This window comes from Oncorhynchus kisutch, linkage group LG18 (genome assembly GCF_002021735.2).
Source record: "Oncorhynchus kisutch isolate 150728-3 linkage group LG18, Okis_V2, whole genome shotgun sequence".
Lineage (NCBI taxonomy): Eukaryota > Metazoa > Chordata > Actinopteri > Salmoniformes > Salmonidae > Oncorhynchus > Oncorhynchus kisutch.
The window spans coordinates 45744818-45763109 of NC_034191.2; the positions used below are offsets into that span (position 1 = coordinate 45744818).

General features: G+C 43.5%; 1 protein-coding gene across 1 annotated transcript in view; it reads right to left on the reverse strand.

Annotated features, from left to right (window-relative positions):
- rsrc1 (arginine/serine-rich coiled-coil 1) overlaps nucleotides 1–18292 on the reverse strand; it is a 189883-nt gene that overhangs the window by 155983 nt on the left and 15608 nt on the right. The window contains exon 4 of the mRNA XM_020507583.2: nucleotides 10342–10530. Coding sequence (XP_020363172.1) covers nucleotides 10342–10530 — 189 coding nt within the window. The remainder of the gene's footprint in view (nucleotides 1–10341; nucleotides 10531–18292) is intronic.

The following is an 18292-nucleotide window of genomic DNA, read 5'->3' on the forward strand; positions in this document are numbered from 1 at the left end:
AATAATTCCACAAATTGTTACGTTACAGCCTTATTCGAAAATGGATTAAAAACAAAAAAAATGTAATTTACACACAATACCCCATAACAAAGCGAAAACAGTTTTTGTTTTTTTGTGTGCAAATTTATTACAAATTAAAACAGAAATACCTTATTTACATAAGTATTCAGACTCGAAGAGACTCGAAATTGAGCTCAGGTGCAACCTGTTTCCCTTGATCATCCTTGAGATATTTCTACAACTTCATTGGAGGCCACCTGTAGTTAACTCAATTGATTGGACATGATTTAGAAAGGCAGATACCTGTCTATATAATGTCCCACATTGGACAGTGCATGTCAGAGCAACAACCAAGCCATGAGGTCAAAGGAATTGTCCGTAGAGCTCCGAGACAGGATTGTCACAGGCGCAGATCTGGGGAAGGGTCCCAAAAAATGTCTGCAGCATTGAAGGTCCCCGAGAACACAGCGGCCTCAATCATTCTTAAATTGAAGAAGTTTGTAACCACCAAGACATTTCCTAGAGCTCGCCGCCCAGTCAAACTGCGCAATCGGGGGAGAAGGGAAGAACCTTCCAGAAGGACAACCATCTCTGCAGCACTCCACCAATCAGGCCTTTATGGTGGAGTGGCCAGGCGGAAGCCATTCCTCAGTAAAAGCCACATTGAAAGCCCACTTGGAGTTTGCCAAAAGGCACCTTAGGATCAACTCCTAAAGCAGGAAGAATTTCACTAAAAGTTGTAGAAAACTAAATTTGATACAATTTGGAATTGTTGGTATTGAGTAAATACATGCACACATTTAGAAACATTTATCCTGTGGCATCAAACATTACGGGCACTCTCTCTCTTGTGCACTTATCCTGTGTAAACCAGTCAGCCTGCTAGTTAGTTAGCCGTTTGCGATGTGTTGCATGGCTAACGTGTTCAGGCATGGGTCAGGGCATGGATCTCCACACAGACAGACAGAACTGGGCTGTTAGGTTGGAACTACAAAGCACTTTTTCTTTTCTGTCTGTTTAGCAGTTTTGAGTTTTAATGTGAGCGGAGGTGGGTTTGTGAAGCTACGGGTGTGTTTTGAGGAGAGTCTTGCCTCATTATTTGTGGGGGGGGGGGGGGGGGGGGGGGGAGCAGCTAAATTACAGTTACAGCAGCAGCAGCAGTATTGCCACAGGGCAGCATCGTCAACAGAACAACGCTCGCTCCTCTGTGTATGAGTCTGGAGGGATACCCTACCCTTGATGTGTGTGTGAGTGCGTATGTGTGTGTGTGTTCCTGACCAGTCTACCGCTATGCCCATCTGCAGGCGGAGTTCACTTCCAAACCTCCTCGCCCCTCCCCCTCTCGGGAGCCTCAATGGAGAGCCACCACGCCCACCTGGAGGAACGGGATGTACCCCCCACATCTCCCCCTTTCTCCCACCTCCCTCCTCTCCCCTCCACTGTGTCCAGATCGCTGCCGGCCCCAGTGCTTTAGTGCCCCCCCCTCAACCCCCGCCACACTTACAGTTACGCATTGATTTAATTCAATCAAACCCTCAGCGCCACGTTTGAAGTTTCTCTCTCCCTGGCCTACCCAGACACAGCCTAGAGTCCTGCAAAACAGCCCAACTAACAAACACACACACAGACTGCCAAACTCCCAGACCGATCCACTCACAGACACAATCACAACAACACCATCCATGGCTGGAGGGCAGGGCTCTGTACTGAAACATAGGCCAAACACACACACACGCTGCTGGCTCTGTGTGTATTACCAGCACTAATGAGCTGATAGATGTTGAACTGATGAGTGGAGAGCAAATGTTTAAGGGCCACATCTCTCTTACTCATAGCTAGGCCTAGTTTGAATGTTTTGGTACACCTACTGGAAAGCTCTTTTGTCTACACCCATTCAGCATTGTTCACACCCTCTTAAGCCTTAGCCCCACCCATCTTTTTAAGGACTCACATGTGAGGTCATGTGCTAAACAGTGAGTAGTGTAGTAAAGATTAAGACTAAAAGCGGTAAAAGTAGTTGCCTACAATTAGGAAACGTTCCAGGTAAACAGAGTGTCCAGATAAAAAATATTTCAGAAATATTAGACAACGCGTACCCAGACACACTTGTCTAAATTGACGGGTCATGTGGAAGGAATGCAATAACCCCCAGCCACATCTTACTAAGAAGATGGAGCTCTACAGAATGTGTAAACAGTTCAGCAAAATGGTTACTTGCATAGTAACAATATCAAAAATAGATAGTGTCAATATAAAGAAAATAATTACTTTCTCTACTGTCAATGCCAGTAGAAAAAGAACCAAATGATAAACAGTACGTACAAGAACAATATCAATAACTAGCTAGCTAAACAATGAACCATTGTTCATTCCAATTCATAGAATACTAGCAATACAAACCGATGGTCATAGCTAGCTAAAGTAAACCAAATAGGTTCAATGTTAGCTATTTAGCTAGCTAACATTAAGCTATAACTAGCAATGCAAATGGCCTTCTGAGATAATATTCCTACACAGATCATACACTTAATGCTAATGCTAGCAATCCAGCCACCTAACGTCAGCTAGCTAGCTAGCTAACAGTAAGCTTTACCTTGCAATAAAAAACAACTTTCTGACAAAATTAGAAATGTATAATATCTGAAACTGTAGCTAGACTCTAGATCCATATACATGGATGAACGCTTCACGTCGGACTGAAACCCCTTTCATTAAATAAGATGTCCTATGTCGTTTCCGTTTTGTTTGTACAGCTTGCTTGGCCAGTTGTGCCAAGCCACTCTGGTTCAAACTGACCGTGTGAAATGCCATAAGAATCAGATCTTTCTCCCGCTCTGTCACGGATGACATGGTTGAAGATGTCATCCGGAGACAGGTGTTTTAAACAACAGCCTTCCGCGTTCTCTTTTCGACTCCCTCTGCAATTGCAATCAAACACCAGAATTGTATTCATCTCATCATCTCCTCTGCTCCTACCAGACATTCCACTGATTTCTTAACTCGGTCAACTTCTTCCGTGACAACACTGTTGATCGCCGTTTCTTCCCCATCAATGTCATCAGAAGACTCTACAATGTCTTCATCAATGAAAATGTTTTTACCTAAATCAGGGATTTCCTCATTGTCTGATTCATTTTACAATTCCGAGAAAATCAGCATGGTACAACCATACTCCTGAAAGCAGTCCATCATAACGTTTTCCTACTGACCTTTGTCAATAGCACCTGATAAATTCAGGGCAGCAATTTTGTCTCATCGCGCACCAGCGACTCCTGTGGCGGGCCGGGCGCAGTGCGCGCTAACCAAGGTTGCCAGGTGCACGGTGTTTCCTCCGACACATTGGTGCGGCTGGCTTCCGGGTTGGATGCGCGCTGTGTTAAGAAGCAGTGCGGCTTGGTTGGGTTGTGTATCGGAGGACGCATGACTTTCAACCTTCGTCTCTCCCAAGCCCGTACGGGAGTTGTAGCGATGAGACAAGATAGTAGCTACTAAACAATTGGATACCACGAAATTGGGTAGAAAACAGGTTTTTTTATTTTTATTAATAAAGAAAGGAAAGGGTTATTATTGAAGAAAAAAATCAAAATCAGGCTTTTTCTTTGGTGGTCTCTGAGGAGATATATCTAGTAGCTAGCTATGATCCTTGACTAGTCTCTCAAAGCACTTCATGACAGAAGTGAGGGCTACTGTGCGATAGTCATTTAGTTCAGTTACCTTGGCATTCTTGTGAACAGGAACAATGGTGGCCATCTTGAAGCATGTGGGGACAGCAGACTGGGATAGGGATTGATTGAATATGTCCGTAAGCACACCAGCCAGCTGGTCTGCGCATGCTCTGAGGACGCGGCTAGGGATGCCGTCTGGGCCCGATACTTGTTTTCCATCTTCTATTTAAATAGTAAGCCAACATGTTTTCAGCACTTTTATTTCCCTGACTGATCAAAACTCATTGTCTCATACTCCGTTTCTCTCCAGCAGACATAAAGTGAACAATATGTTTGGAACATCAAAATTCTATTAAATCACAGTATAGAAGCGATTCATGAGAATCGCAACACATATTGTATCGGCACCTAAGTAATCATGACAATATCGTATCATGATGCCCCTGGCAATTCCCAGCCCTTCAAACAGCACCAATGCACCTAATGTCAAGCCATTTAGCCCAAAGTCAACATCTGGTGCCAATAAGCTGATTTAGGATCAGTTTTATCTTTTGAGAATAGATTAATCGATTAATCGAAATGGCTGATTAATTAGGGCCGATTTCAAGTTTTCATAACAATCGGAAATCGTTATTTTTGGGCGCTGATTATGCCGTTTTTTAAATGTATACCTTTATTTAACTAGGCAAGTCAGTTGAGAACACATTCTTATTTTAAATGACGGCCTAGGAACGGTGGGATAACTGCCTTGTTCAGCGGCAGAACGACAGATTTTCACCTTGTCAGCTCGGGGGATCCATTCTTGCAAACTTACAGTTAACTAGTCCAACGCTCTAACCACCCGCCTCTCATTGCACTCCATGAGGAGCCTGCATGTTACACGAATGCAGTAGAAGCCAAGGTAAGTTGCTAGCTAGCATTAATCTTATCTTATAAAAAACAATCAATCAATCATAATCACTAGTTAACTACACATGGTTGATGATATTACTAGTTTATCTAGCGTGTCCTGCGTTGCATATAAGCGAAGCAAAGCTGGGGGATGATTTAACAAAGCGCATTTGCGAAAAAAGCACAATCGTTGCATGACTGTACCTAACCATAAACACCATTGCCTTTCTTAAAATCAATACACAGAAGTATATATTTTTAAACCTGCATATTTAGCTAAAAGAAATCCAGGTTAGCAGGCAATATTAACCAGGTGAACTTGTGTCACTTCTCTTGCGTTCATTGCAGAGTCAGGGTATATGCAACAGTTTGGGCAGCCTGGCTCATTGCGAACTAATTTGCCAGAATTTTACTTTTACTGTAATTATGACATAACATTGAAGGTTGTGCAATGTAACAAGAATATTTAGACTTAGGGATGCCACCCGTTAGATAAAATACCGAACGGTTTCGTATTTCACTGAAATAATAAACGTTTTGTTTTCTAAATGATAATTTCCGGATTCGACCATATTAATGACTACCGGCTCGTATTTCTGTGTGTTATTATGTTATAATTAAGTCTATGATTTGATATTTGTTAGAGCAGTCTGACTGAGCGATGGTAGGCAGCAGCAGGCTCGTAAGCATGCATTCAAACAGCACTTTCGTGCGTTTTGCCAGCAGCACAGCGCTGTTTATGACTTCAAGCCTATCAGCCTAATGGCTGAGGTAACCAATGTGAAATGGCTAGCTAGTTAGCGGGGTGCACGCTAATAGCGTTTCAAACGTCACTCGCTCTTGAGACTTGGAGTAGTTATTCCCCTTGCTCTGCAAGGGCCACGGCTTTTGTGGAGCGATGGGTAACGCTGCTTTGAGGGTGGCTGTTGTCGATGTGTTCCTGGTTCGAGCCCAGGTCGGGGCGAGGAGAGGGACGGAAGCTATACTGTTACACTGGCAATACTATAGTGCCTATAAGAACGTCCAATAGTCAAAGGTATATGAAATACAAATGGTATAGAGAGAAATAGTCCTATAAATACTATATTAACTACAATCTAAAACCTCTTACCTTGGAATATTGAAGTCTCATGTTAAAAGGAACCACCAACTTTCATATTTTCTCATGTTCTGAGCAAGGAACTTCTCCAACACTTTGTTTTTGCATTATTTAAACCAAATCATTTTATTGATGTATTATATTAAGTTAAAATAAGTGTTCATTCAGTATTGTTGTAATTGTCATTATTACAAATAAATAAATAAAAATTGTCCGATTAATCAGTATCAACCTTTTTTGGTCCTCCAATAAATCGGTATCGGCGTTGAAAAATCATAATAGGTCAACCTCTACTTGAGACCAATACACCCCATTGGCACCATTTATAAACGCTACGTAAATTTCACACTTAATACCTGCGTTCTGAAAATAATACTTAGAGTCGTGGCCAAAAATACTGTTGCACATTTCTCAATTAACTCACAATATTCCCTAACATTAAGAAAAAATAGTCCTAAGTATTTAGCCTCCACTATTCTTTATTTCACTGTTAATATTACAGAACCTTTGTTTTTGATTCAGAACTTAATATATCCATTTATATGCCATTGACACTCTACACTTAACATTTGGTAGCACAGTCTTTGGACAAGATAACTGCAATCAAACGCTTCCCTATAGCCATCGATGAGTTTCTTGCACCTCCGTGTAGGCAGTTTGGCCAACTCGTCTTGTGCAAACTGCTCCAGTTCTCCCAGTTTAAGGGTGCCTTCTCCTAGCTGCTGTTTTCAGATTCCTCCACAAAGGTTAAATGCAATTTAGATCTGGACTCTGGATTCAGCTTGAATCTGTGTGGCAGTGGATCAAGGTGCTTTCTCCACCATTTATAACAGATGTACAGTCGTGGTAAAAAATATTAAAATAATGCACCACACCATTTCTTCCAGAAAACTGTTGAAATAAATATTTTGGTATCCACATACAGTACCAGTCAAAAGTGTGGACACACCTAGTCATTCAAGGGCTCTTCTTCATTTTTACTATTTTCTACATTGAAGGAAAATCAGCCAACAAGTGCTTGGGATATGTGGGAACTCATTCAAGACTGCTGGAAAGCATTCCAGGTGAAGCTGGTTGAGTGAATGCCAAGAATTTGCAAAGCTGTCATCAAGGCAAAGGGTGGCTACTTTGAAGAATCTCAAATATAAAATGTATTTTGATTTGTTTAATACTTTCTGGGTTACTACATGATTCCATGTGTGTTATTTCATAGTTTTGATGTCGTCACTATTATTCTATAACGCAGAAAACAGTTTAAAAAAGTTGTTTCCAAACTTTTGACTGGTACTTTATGTACAGTGAAATCAGAAAGTATTTAGACCCCTTGACTTTTTCCACATTGTTACAGTACAGCCTTATTCTAAAACAGATTAAATATTTTTTTCCCCCTCATCTACACACAATACCCCATAATGACAAAGCAAAAAAAAAACTTTTAAACAAGGTATTGGTTAAAACCGCATTGTAGCCAGTGTCTATTCCACAAACTCTATGATGTTAAAATGCCTATTTACTCTGTTCCATCTGACTGTGCAATCCACGGTCTCATCAGCCCAGCCAGGCAAGTTATAAACTTTATCTCCACTGGAAAAATAACATCTAGACATTTCCTTCAGACAAACATTGGACTTTCAACAGCGGAGATTTGTATATAAACCTTGCTGTCCGTCTCTCCGACATCTGCAACATTGTTTCAATATTCAAATTCGATCTCCAGCTGTCCCATAATAAATGTGTAGAGGTCGTGATGAGACAGGCAAGCAGCTTTTCTCAGCCAGTCGAAATCATGAATCAGCTGGCATAATTTTTATGGATATTTACAGAGAAATGTCAATTGAAAAAAGGTCAAACGAAACAAAGTGCAGCTTGTTTGCAGTCTTTCCAGCTTCAGTTTGAAGTTTTGTGTTAGCTGTGTTGTTGGCTAGCTCTTCTGTACAAGAGTGTCCTGACGAGAGCATATTTTTTTATGCCAGGCGAAATCATGCCTCATTAGCTCATTGTTTTAGATGCGTCCACATAAATGTCACTAGAAAACAGTTTAAACAAATGCAAATGAAGCTACTGATGTTATTCTGGCTGCACTGTTTGATGTGACTAAGTTAGCAGTAGTTGGCTAGGGATAAGAAAGTTGCCAGCCAGTATGGCAATGACGGCCTAGGAACGGTTAACTGCCTGTTCAGGGGCAGAACTTATCAGCTCGGGGGTTTGAACTTGCAACCTTCCGGTTACTAGTCCAACGCTCTTACCGCTAGGCTACCCTGCCGCCCCAATATCTTGTGGAAGGATGAAATAGTATGAATAAATTAATCAAAGTAACGTTTAATGAAAATATGCCAATCACTATTTGAATATGTTGGTAACCTGTTGTATAAAAGTGATAATGCCCTCGAAGCCGATGGTTGGAGGATATATTGGCACGGTTTGCCGGGCCTAACACCACCTGTGCCAATTTATCCTCCAAACTCCGACTTCTCGGGCATTATCACTTAATTATACACTGCTCAAAAAAATTAAGGGAACACGAAATTAACACATCCTAGATCTGATTGAATGAAATATTCTTATTAAATACTTTTTTCTTTACATAGTTAAATGTGCTGACAACAAAATCACACAAAAATGATCAATGGAAATCAAATTTATCAACCCATGGAGGTCTGGATTTGGAGTCACACTCAAAATTAAAGTGGAAAACCACACTACAGGCTGATCCAACTTTGATGTAATGTCCTTAAAACAAGTCAAAATGTGGCTCACTAGTGTGTGTGGCCTCCACGTGCCTGTATGACCTCCCTACAACGCCTGGGCATGCTCCTGATGAGGTGGCGGATGGTCTCCTGAGGGATCTCCTCCCAGACCTGGACTAATTGCTGACACACTTCAGCCACATGAGGTCTAGCATTGTCTTGCATTCGGAGGAACCCAGGGCCAACCGCATCAGCATATGGTCTCACAAGGGGTCTGAGGATCTCATCTCGGTACCTAATGGCAGTCAGGCTACCTCTGGCGAGCACATGGAGGACTGTGCGTCCCCCCCCCCCCAAAGAAATGCTACCCCACCCCATGACTGACCCACCGCCAAACCGGTCACGCTGGAGGATGTTGCAGGCAGCAGAACGTTCTCCACGGCGTCTCCAGACTCTGTCACGTGCTCAGTGTGAACCTGCTTTCATCTGTGAAGAGCACAAGGCGCCTGTGGCGAATTTGCCACTCTTGGTGTTCTCTGGCAAATGCCAAACGTCCTGCACGGTGTTGGGCTGTAAGCACAATCCCCACCTGTGGACGTCGGGCCCTCATACCACCCTCATGGAGTCTGTTTCTGACCGTTTGAGCAGACACATGCACATTTGTGGCCTGCTGGAGGTCATTTTGCAGGGCTCTGGCAGTGCTCCTCCTGCTGCTCCTCGCACAAAGGAAGAGGTAGCGGTCCTGCTGCTGGGTTGTTGCCCTCCTACGGCCTCCTCCACGTCTCCTGATGTACTGGCCTGTCTCCTGGTAGCGCCTCCATGCTCTGGACACTACGCTGACAGACACAGCAAACCTTCTTGCCACAGCTCGCATTGATGTGCCATCCTGGATGAGCTGCACTACCTGAGCCACTTGTGTGGGTTGTAGACTCCGTCTCATGCTACCACTAGAGTGAAAGCACCGCCAGCATTCAAAAGTGACCAAAACATCAGCCAGGAAGCATAGGAACTGAGAAGTGGTCTGTGGTCACCACCTGCAGAACCACTCCTTTATTGGGGGTGTCTTGCTAATTGCCTATAATTTCCACCTGTTGTCTATTCCATTTGCACAACAGCATGTGAAATGTATTGTCAATCAGTGTTGCTTCCTAAGTGGACAGTTTGATTTCACAGAAGTGTGATTGACTTGGAGTTACATTGTGTTGTTTAAGTGTTCCCTTTATTTTTTTGAGCAGTGTATAACAGGTGTTATAAATGGATTATGGTTATTCTGGTTATTTTCAGAAATGGCAGATGCAGATATTTGGTTAGAAATTTGCACAACGGTTATAAATGAGGCCCCCGAAAGCATGCCTTGATATGTGGTCACGGTCTAGATAGCCTAAATGGGGCATATGGATATGTTATATTTGGACAGGGTTGCCCCTCCACAGTCCTCTCTGTCCTTGCGACCCTCTGTGCTCTAGACGCCTAACTGACAAGTCTTAGACACGCGACACTCAATATGAGAGACAACGACTCCCCAGCAATCACATTACCCCGCCCTCCAATCACATTAGGACACAGCGCTTGGGGGTGGGATATGGGTGAATCAAGGTGCTATTCTGGTGGAAAGTAAGGCCCCCTGAGTGAGTTAGGTCCATGGCCGGCTGGCACATATTGCACCTGGGATGCCTGTGTGTGTGTGTGCGTGTGTTGTGTGTGTGTGTGTGTGTTTTAACATATTGCACCTGGGCCTAGGTAGATCAACAGTAGAGAGATAAAGAGATCAACTATGTTCAGGTGACGCAGGTACACTTAAGGATGCAACATTAACACAGAGAATGTAATATATTCCGAATGAGAAGATACCAGGAGAAAGAGCGAAGGAGTGATGGATGGATGAGGCCCAGCCGAGTTGACCCTGCTGGATACTCGCATAACATACCTGGGGGGGGGGGGGGGGGGTGCAATGTCAGAGTGAGTATGCCATGGACTCACAAAGGAACTTCTCACTCACCCTTGTTTGTCAGGTCTCTTGTCTTTGTCCTTGGCTCTGTCCTTGTCTCGGTCCCTGCCATTGTCCCTGTCCTTGTCTTTGTCTTTGTCGCGCCCCTTCCGCCTGCTGTGGTCTCGGCTGTGGCTGCGGCTCTTCTTGCGGCTGGACCGGCCACTGCTCCTGCTGCGAGACCGCCGCCGCTCACGAGACCTGGAGATGACGACATAACACACGAACAGAATCACAAAAATAGCGATTTAAAAAAAGTTTACATTTCTTCATTTGACTGTTTCACTGTAAAGTACATTATGTTGTGATTTCGATATTCGAACCAGCAACCTTTCAGTTACTGGCTTAACTTCAAGGCTACCGTAGTTAGCATTGGCGCAGACACTATCCAGCCTGATTCTGACATGCAACCAAAATCACCCCAAGCAGGGTAATCCATCTCCCGTATGTGATGACTCCCAAAGCCTTGAGTCAGATTGTTAGAGATGGCTTCATGTACTGTAGGCCCTCTGTAACGTGTGTGTGTGTGTGTGTGTGTGTGTGTGTGTGTGTGTGTGTGTGTGTGTGTGTGTGAAGGAGAAAGAGCGAGACAGAGCGAACGAGAGAGACAGAGCGAACGAGAGAGACAGAGCGAACGAGAGAGACAGAGCGAACGAGAGAGACAGAGCGAACGAGAGAGACAGAGCGAACGAGAGAGAGAACAAGGAGAGAGAGAGAACAAGGAGAGATAACAAGGAGAGAGAGAACGAGAAGAGAGAGAGAACGAGAAGAGAAAAGTAGGAACTAGTTGCCGGCAGTTAATTTACAGCTTCTGGTTAGGGCAGCAGCCTATTGGGAAACCCGAGTCGGCGTTGATTAGAAACAGACGTTTGGAGATGGGCGACTGGCTGGAGATGGGGGCAATTAGGGAGGGCTTTAGATGGCGGCCATGGCAGCCTTATTGATCCTGACAGTCAGTGGGATGGATCCCTGAACACACACACACACACACACACACAGGGACTAGTATGAGATTTAGTGGGCTACTTATAGAGACAGGCTAGGCTGGCTGGGCCGGCCTTCAGAGCCACCGCTGCCTGTCACCGCCTCTCACACACACCTCCGTGGAGTGGAGAGACTACAGTGTGTCTGTTTTTTACGCATTCACACCTCTATTGATTCAGATAGGTCATTTTCAATGCGCTGTCAGTTGGAGGCTGATGGGTGTGTATATTTGTGTGTGTATGTGTGTCTGACTATGACAATATAAAAAAAGAAAAGGAGGAAGCTAAGGTGTTATATTCTATCATTTATCATTGTATTGATTTGTCTATAAAAATGGTCAAACCTGCTGTCCGAGAATCATTATTGCTTCCTCCCCTCTTTTGACATAAAACTAATAATAGTTCTGTCACAAAAGTCTGGACAACTGTTGAAAACAGGCCCCCCCTTTAATATAGTCTAATCTAGTCTAAAATGCTAAACTGATCCTGGATCAGCACTCCTACTGTGAGATGCTTTATACATACACTATGGACCCTGGAGAATTCTACAATGTGTTCTAGTGTTGAACAAAGCTGGGTGTCAATGATGAGTAGATGATACATGGAATACTGTAAAAAAAAAAAAATACAACTAGCTCTTAATACAACACAAATGACATTGAAAATGTCTGCCTAATACTGTGCTTGCACAATGACATGGCCATTTGCAAGGACACAGGTCTTAATAAGTAGCACATGAATACATCCTTCATAAAATAAATATCATATTTTAATCTCATAAAACTATTATTTTATGAAGGATGTATTCATGTGCTGCACTGTCAACACTAGTAATGGTGGTAAATCATTTGCCTGGCTACCCAAACTCCTTTATCCGGGCAAACGCTATGCCTACAGACGTTAGCTTCTTCTCCGCAATGAGTACACTCGTCGACAATTTCTCGTCGACAATTTCTCATTTCTCGTCGACAAACACATTTTAACTGTTCTGATTTGTCCCAGAAACCAATTGGTTTGGCCAGAGCCAGAACACACGTGGATAAAGCAGCATTTAGAAAAAGTTGTCATTGGTTAGAAATTATCCAATCACCGATGACTTTGTTTTGCATAAACACCCATCATTTTGACATCACCACAAATTACTTCAATGAAGTCAGTCTCAGACTGAAGTATGTAGCAAACATACAGCAGCAGAAGAATTCAGTATGAGTCGTCAGGCAAGTAAATAATATCGATATTCTACGTAACAATACTGCACACGTGCAAGAGGGAGAGAATCCCCTGTGGTTTGCAAAGCCTTCTGAGAGTTAGAGCTACATGAATACAATACATTGGAGAGTTCTGTGCAAGGTGGTTATATCACCAGAGAACTGGCAAACCACCCAGCATTAATGTCCTGGGGGAATATGGATAGCTTTATTACTCGAATCTGCCTCCCGTCTGGAAGATCCTCAGGCCAACCCACAGACTTTGGTGTGTGAAACTGGGCGTGTGGTACGATGACGTATGTGAGAAGAGGAATTGGACACTGTTCATGTTGGTCTGTGTGTGTGCTTGTGTTTCTCCATATGTAGCTATTGGACACGCACAAGTGCAGTCTCATTTTAGCAGCCAAGCAACTTGTGGCAAGCAGATGCAATAAACACAAAATCTGTGGTTGCTTTTCTGAACGGGAAGGGGGGGCACACACTTCTGGGGTCTGTACCAAATTACATTTACTGTAGTTAATAGAGTGAGGCTATGCTGTTAAATGTCAATTTCATTACCAAGCCCTTCCCCTTGGAGAATGATTAGCTCGTTTAAGGCCAGGGGTAAATGTGTTAATGCAAGAGACACAGATAAACAGCATCAACCCCTACCCCATGCCAAGGCCCTGCCTATTTTACATGTTATTTGGGTTATTATCTCAGGAGAAAATGGTTCCCCTATGGCCTAAACATATTCTCATTTCTATTAAAAAGGGCCTTGCTGTTTTCTCCCCCCCTCCTATTCGCCTAGCCAATCCATTAAATCGGGCTGCCGCTATTGGCTAGAGCAATTTTCTCAGTGAATTATCAATAAAGTAATTACCAGTGTGTTGGAGCAAGGTTGGGGAGCTTATCGCTGGGTGACCCCCCGCGCTCACCCTGGATATGATCCCTAACCACAACCCATTTGGGTAATTATATCGTCGGGGGTGTGTAGCCTGGATAGTGGTGTCGTCGCCCCGCGTTATCTGTCTGTATTATATTTCGGAGGCTAAACATGTTTTTCATTGAAAATTGGACATTAATGGCAGCCACATGATACCACTAGTGCTGCAAAACAGGCTAAAGTCTCGACTGGAATCCGACCCTGGTCAAATCATTATTCATGCCCCCTCCTCCATGGCCCCTGCCTCCCCCTCTCCATCCCCATCCCAGCAGCGACAACAGCCTGGAATTCTCTCTCATCCATCCATCCTCTCTATAGTCTTCCAGTTGGGGACTGTGGACCGCTACTCCCAGGGGACTACAACCACTACCCCTACTAACAATCCATACTCCCTACGTACAGTAGACAAGCGTAGGCATAAATGCTAGATCCACAGTGCTATGTAGGTAAATGAAATGGAAAGTATTCAGACCTTTTTCCACATTTTGTTACAGCCTTATTCTAAAATAGATGTTCCTCAATCTACAGCGGCAGCGTAGCCTAGTGGTTAGAGCGTTGGACTAGTAACCGGAAGGTTGCGAGTTCAAACCCCTGAGCTGACAAGGTACAAATCTGTCGTTCTGCCCCTGAACAGGCAGTTAACCCACTGTTCCCAGGCCGTCATTGAAAATAAGAATATGTTCTTAACTGACTTGCCTGGTTAAATAAAGGTACAATTTAAAAAAAAAAAAAAAAAAAAAACACACAATACCCCATAATCACAAAACGAAAACAGGTTTAGAAATGTTTGCAAATGTATAAAATAAAATAAACTGAAATATCTTATTTACTTAAGTATTCTGACCCTTTGCTATGAGACTCGAAATTGAGCTCAAGTGCATCCTGTTTCCATTGACTTTCCTTGAGATATTTCTACAAATTCTTTGGAGGCCACCTGTGGTAAATTCAATTGATTGGACATGATGTGGAAAGGCAGACACCTGTCTATGTAATGTACCACATTGGACAGTGCATGTCAGAGGAAAAACCAAGCCATGAGGTCAAAGGAATTGTCCATAGAGCTCCGAGACAGGATTGTCACAGGCGCAGATCTGGGGAAGGGTACAAAAAAAAGGTCTGCAGCATTGAAAGACAACAAGAACACAGTGGCCTCCATCTTTCTTAAATGGAAGAAGTTTGGAACTACGAAGACCATTCCTGGAGCTGGCCGCCCAATCAAACTGAGCAATCGGGGGAGTAGGGCCTTGGTCGGGGAGGTGACCAAGAACCTAATGGTCACTCTGACAGAGCTCCAGAGTTCCTCTGTGGAGATGGGAGAAACTTCCAGAAGGAGAACCATCTCTGCAGCACTCCACCAATCAAGCCTTTATGGTAGAGTGGCCAGGGGAAAAGGTGCATTACAGCCCGCTTGGAGTTTGCCAAAAGGCACCTAAAGGACTCTCAGACCATGAGAAACATGTCTCTGGTCTGATGAAACCATGGCCGTCGGGACAAGTCTTTGAATGTCCATGAGTGGCCCAGCCAGAGACTGGACTTGAACCTCTGGAGACATGAAAATAGCTGTGCAGCGACACCCCATCCAACCTGACAGAGCTTGAGAGGATCTGCAGAGAAGAATGGGAGAAACTCCCCAAATACAGGTGTGCCAAACTTGTAGTGTCATACCCAAGAAGACTCAATGCTGTAATCGCTGCCAAAAGGTGCTTCAACAAAGTACTGAGTAAAGGATCTGAATATTATGTTTTTCTTTTTAAAACATTTGCACAAAAAAATCTAAAACCTGTTTGTGCTTTGTCATTATGGGGTATTGTGTGTAGATTAATGAGGGGGGAAAACGATTGAATACATTTTAGAATAAGGCTGTAACGTAACAAAATGTGGAAAAAGTCAAGTGGTGGGAATACTTAACGTATGCCGTTTATCAGGCACCTTTATCCAAAGTGACTTCTACTACAGTGAGCGCATATATTTGTTGTATATGTGATCTCTGTGGGTGTCAAACCAACAACCCTGGAGTTGCAAGCACCAAGCTCTTAACACCTGAGAAACACAGGACCAAAGTGAAGGTTAGCCTTTATCTTTACATTAGATTAGATTAGATTTCCTTTGCCAGTCTGCTCGATCTTTCATTAAATTGGCTATGCCTATGTGAAAGAGAAGTCTCCGATTCCACTGGCAACTGTCGTGTCTTCAATCTGCTTGGATAAGTGAATTCTGTTGGGGCTGCTGTACTATGACTGGACCTGAGAGAGACAAGGGAGACCACTATACCAAATCCTAACTTAGGATCTGTGCAGGCAACTCAAATGTTTGTCCTTTAATATCAATACACAATTGAGGAGAAAGTCAAAAGTCACACGTAAGTTGCTTTGGCCCCATGTCCCGACTAGGACTCTTCCCACATCATACAAGTACTGGTTCTTCAACCAAACCTCCAAATATGCAAGATATAAAAACCACATCTGAAGGGAAAATATATATTCAAAAGACAAAAATACTTATTTCAGGAACTTCATTAAAGCATTTACCCCCGCAGAGTTCTTCCAGAGAGAGAACACACACGCACGCGCACACACGCAAGAGCACGCAGCAGCAGTTTCCCACTTAATTTAAAAGTGATATTTGTGATACGGCTCGAATGCAAAGCACCTTGAATGAGCAATAGCTGCATTTCCTGCTGCCAAAAGACATCCAAAACAGCTGGTCCTCCCCAGCGCTGTCCGCCGAACGCAATGCAAATATGTTAACCATCCAGCATTTATTACTTTTCAGTGCTCTTCAAACGCTGTGCCAGACACAAGTTTAATTTATGATATTCTCCTAATTACGATAGCTGTTGAAATCATTTCCCAAGCTGTTTCCCTCTTCCAAGCAGCCATATTATCTGTACTCTCTCACACACACACACACAAAATAAAAAGGGAAGCACATCAAATTACAAGCAATGTAAAGTAGCTGATTTGCTAGCACAATTAACACAGCAAAGAGCAACCATGAAAGATTCCCCATAAAGTTTTTCTCCTTCCCCTCAAAACCATGAAAGGGGACGGTAAATATCTGCCACAATCATCAGTCTACTTTAAATTAGCTCACAGCTGGCAACTGTCCAACAGTCTGCTGGACCGAGAAAGAAATCGGCACCCATTTAAGCCCACCCGCACAGCCCATAGGTCAAGTCATTTAGCCAAGTTTAAAGGCCTTCAAAAGGCTTCTCAGATCTACATGAACTCACATGGCTAACTGGTAATTTTTTTACAATAAAATAGAAAAAAAATGTTACTTTCTACGAGAGAGACAACATTTTATGAAATCATCATCTCTCTTCGGCGCGCGGTTGACTTCCAAGCTAGCCCTGCTGGCACCATGTGCCCACGGTCACTCACCGACGACACCACAATTCTAAACTGACCTGTCTGGTGACCCCTGGCATCGCAGCACATCATGACGCCCTTCAGCAGCTGGAGTGAAAGGCATGATGGAGCGACTGTTCAGTCACTGAACCCAAACACAGGGTCAAGTGGAGGTCAAACCCCAAGACGAGGTGCTAACTCACTAACTCAACAAAATTCGCCAGAGCCAGTCATTCAACAACTCATTTATTTTCTTATATTTGGGTTTACTCAACAACAAAAAAAATCTATTTGGGGGGGGGGGGGGGGGGTACAAACTCCAGTATCCCTTTTTCAATTTTTCATGTTGCTTCCTTTTATCTTGGTTGCAGCAGACAGAGGAATTGTCGGACACAGATATTTCAGTGTCAAACCTTAACTGTGTGTATTTAACAATTCATCAAAAATCTAATCAACATCACATTTTATTTGTCACATGCCAAATACAACAGGTCTAGCTAGACCTTACAGTGAAATGCTTACTTACAAGCCCTCAACCAACAATGCTTTGAGAAGTTAAGAAGAATAAGTGTTAAAGTAAAAAATAGATAAGTAAACAAAAAACAAAAAAAAGTAACAAATAATTAAACAGCAGCAGTAAAATGACAATAGCAAGGCTATATACGCTGTACCGGTACAGAGTCAATGTGCGTCGGCACCGGCTAGCCGAGGTAATTGAGGTAATATGTACATGTACGCAGAGTTAAAGTGACTATGCATAGACAATAAACAGAGAGTAGCAGCAGTGTAAAAGAGGGGTCTGGGTAGCCCTTTTATTAGCTGTTCAGGGGTCTTATGGCTTGGGGGTAGAAGCTGTTTAAGAAGCCTTTTGGACCTAGACCTTGCGCTCCGGGTACCGCATGCCAGAGAACAGTCTATGACTATCCACATCGAAGGGACAGTAGTGGAGAAGGTGGAAAGTTTTAAGTTCCTGGGCATACACATCACAGACAAACTGAAATGGTCCACCCACACAGACAGTGCTGAAGAAAGTTGGCTTGTCCCCCAAAATCCTGACAAACTTGTACAGATGCACAATCGAGAGCATCCTGTCGGGCTGTATCACAGCCTACTGCACCGCCCTCAACCGCAAAGTTCTCCAGAGGGTGGTGCCGTCTGTACAAAGCATCACCGGGGGTAAACTACCTGCCCTTCATGACACCTACAACACCCGATGTCACAGAAAGGTCAAAAAGATCATCAAGGACAACAACCACCCGAGCCACTGCCTGTTCACCCCGCTATCATCCAGAAGGCGAGGTCAGTACAGGTGCATCAAAGCTGGGACAGAGAGATTGAAAAACATCTACCTCAAGGCCATCAGACTGCTAAACAGCCATCACTAACTCAGAGAGGCTGCTACCTACATTGAGACGCAATCACTGGACACTAATAAATGGAACACTAGTCACTTTATTAAACAATGCCACTTTAAATAGTGCCACTTTAATAATGTTC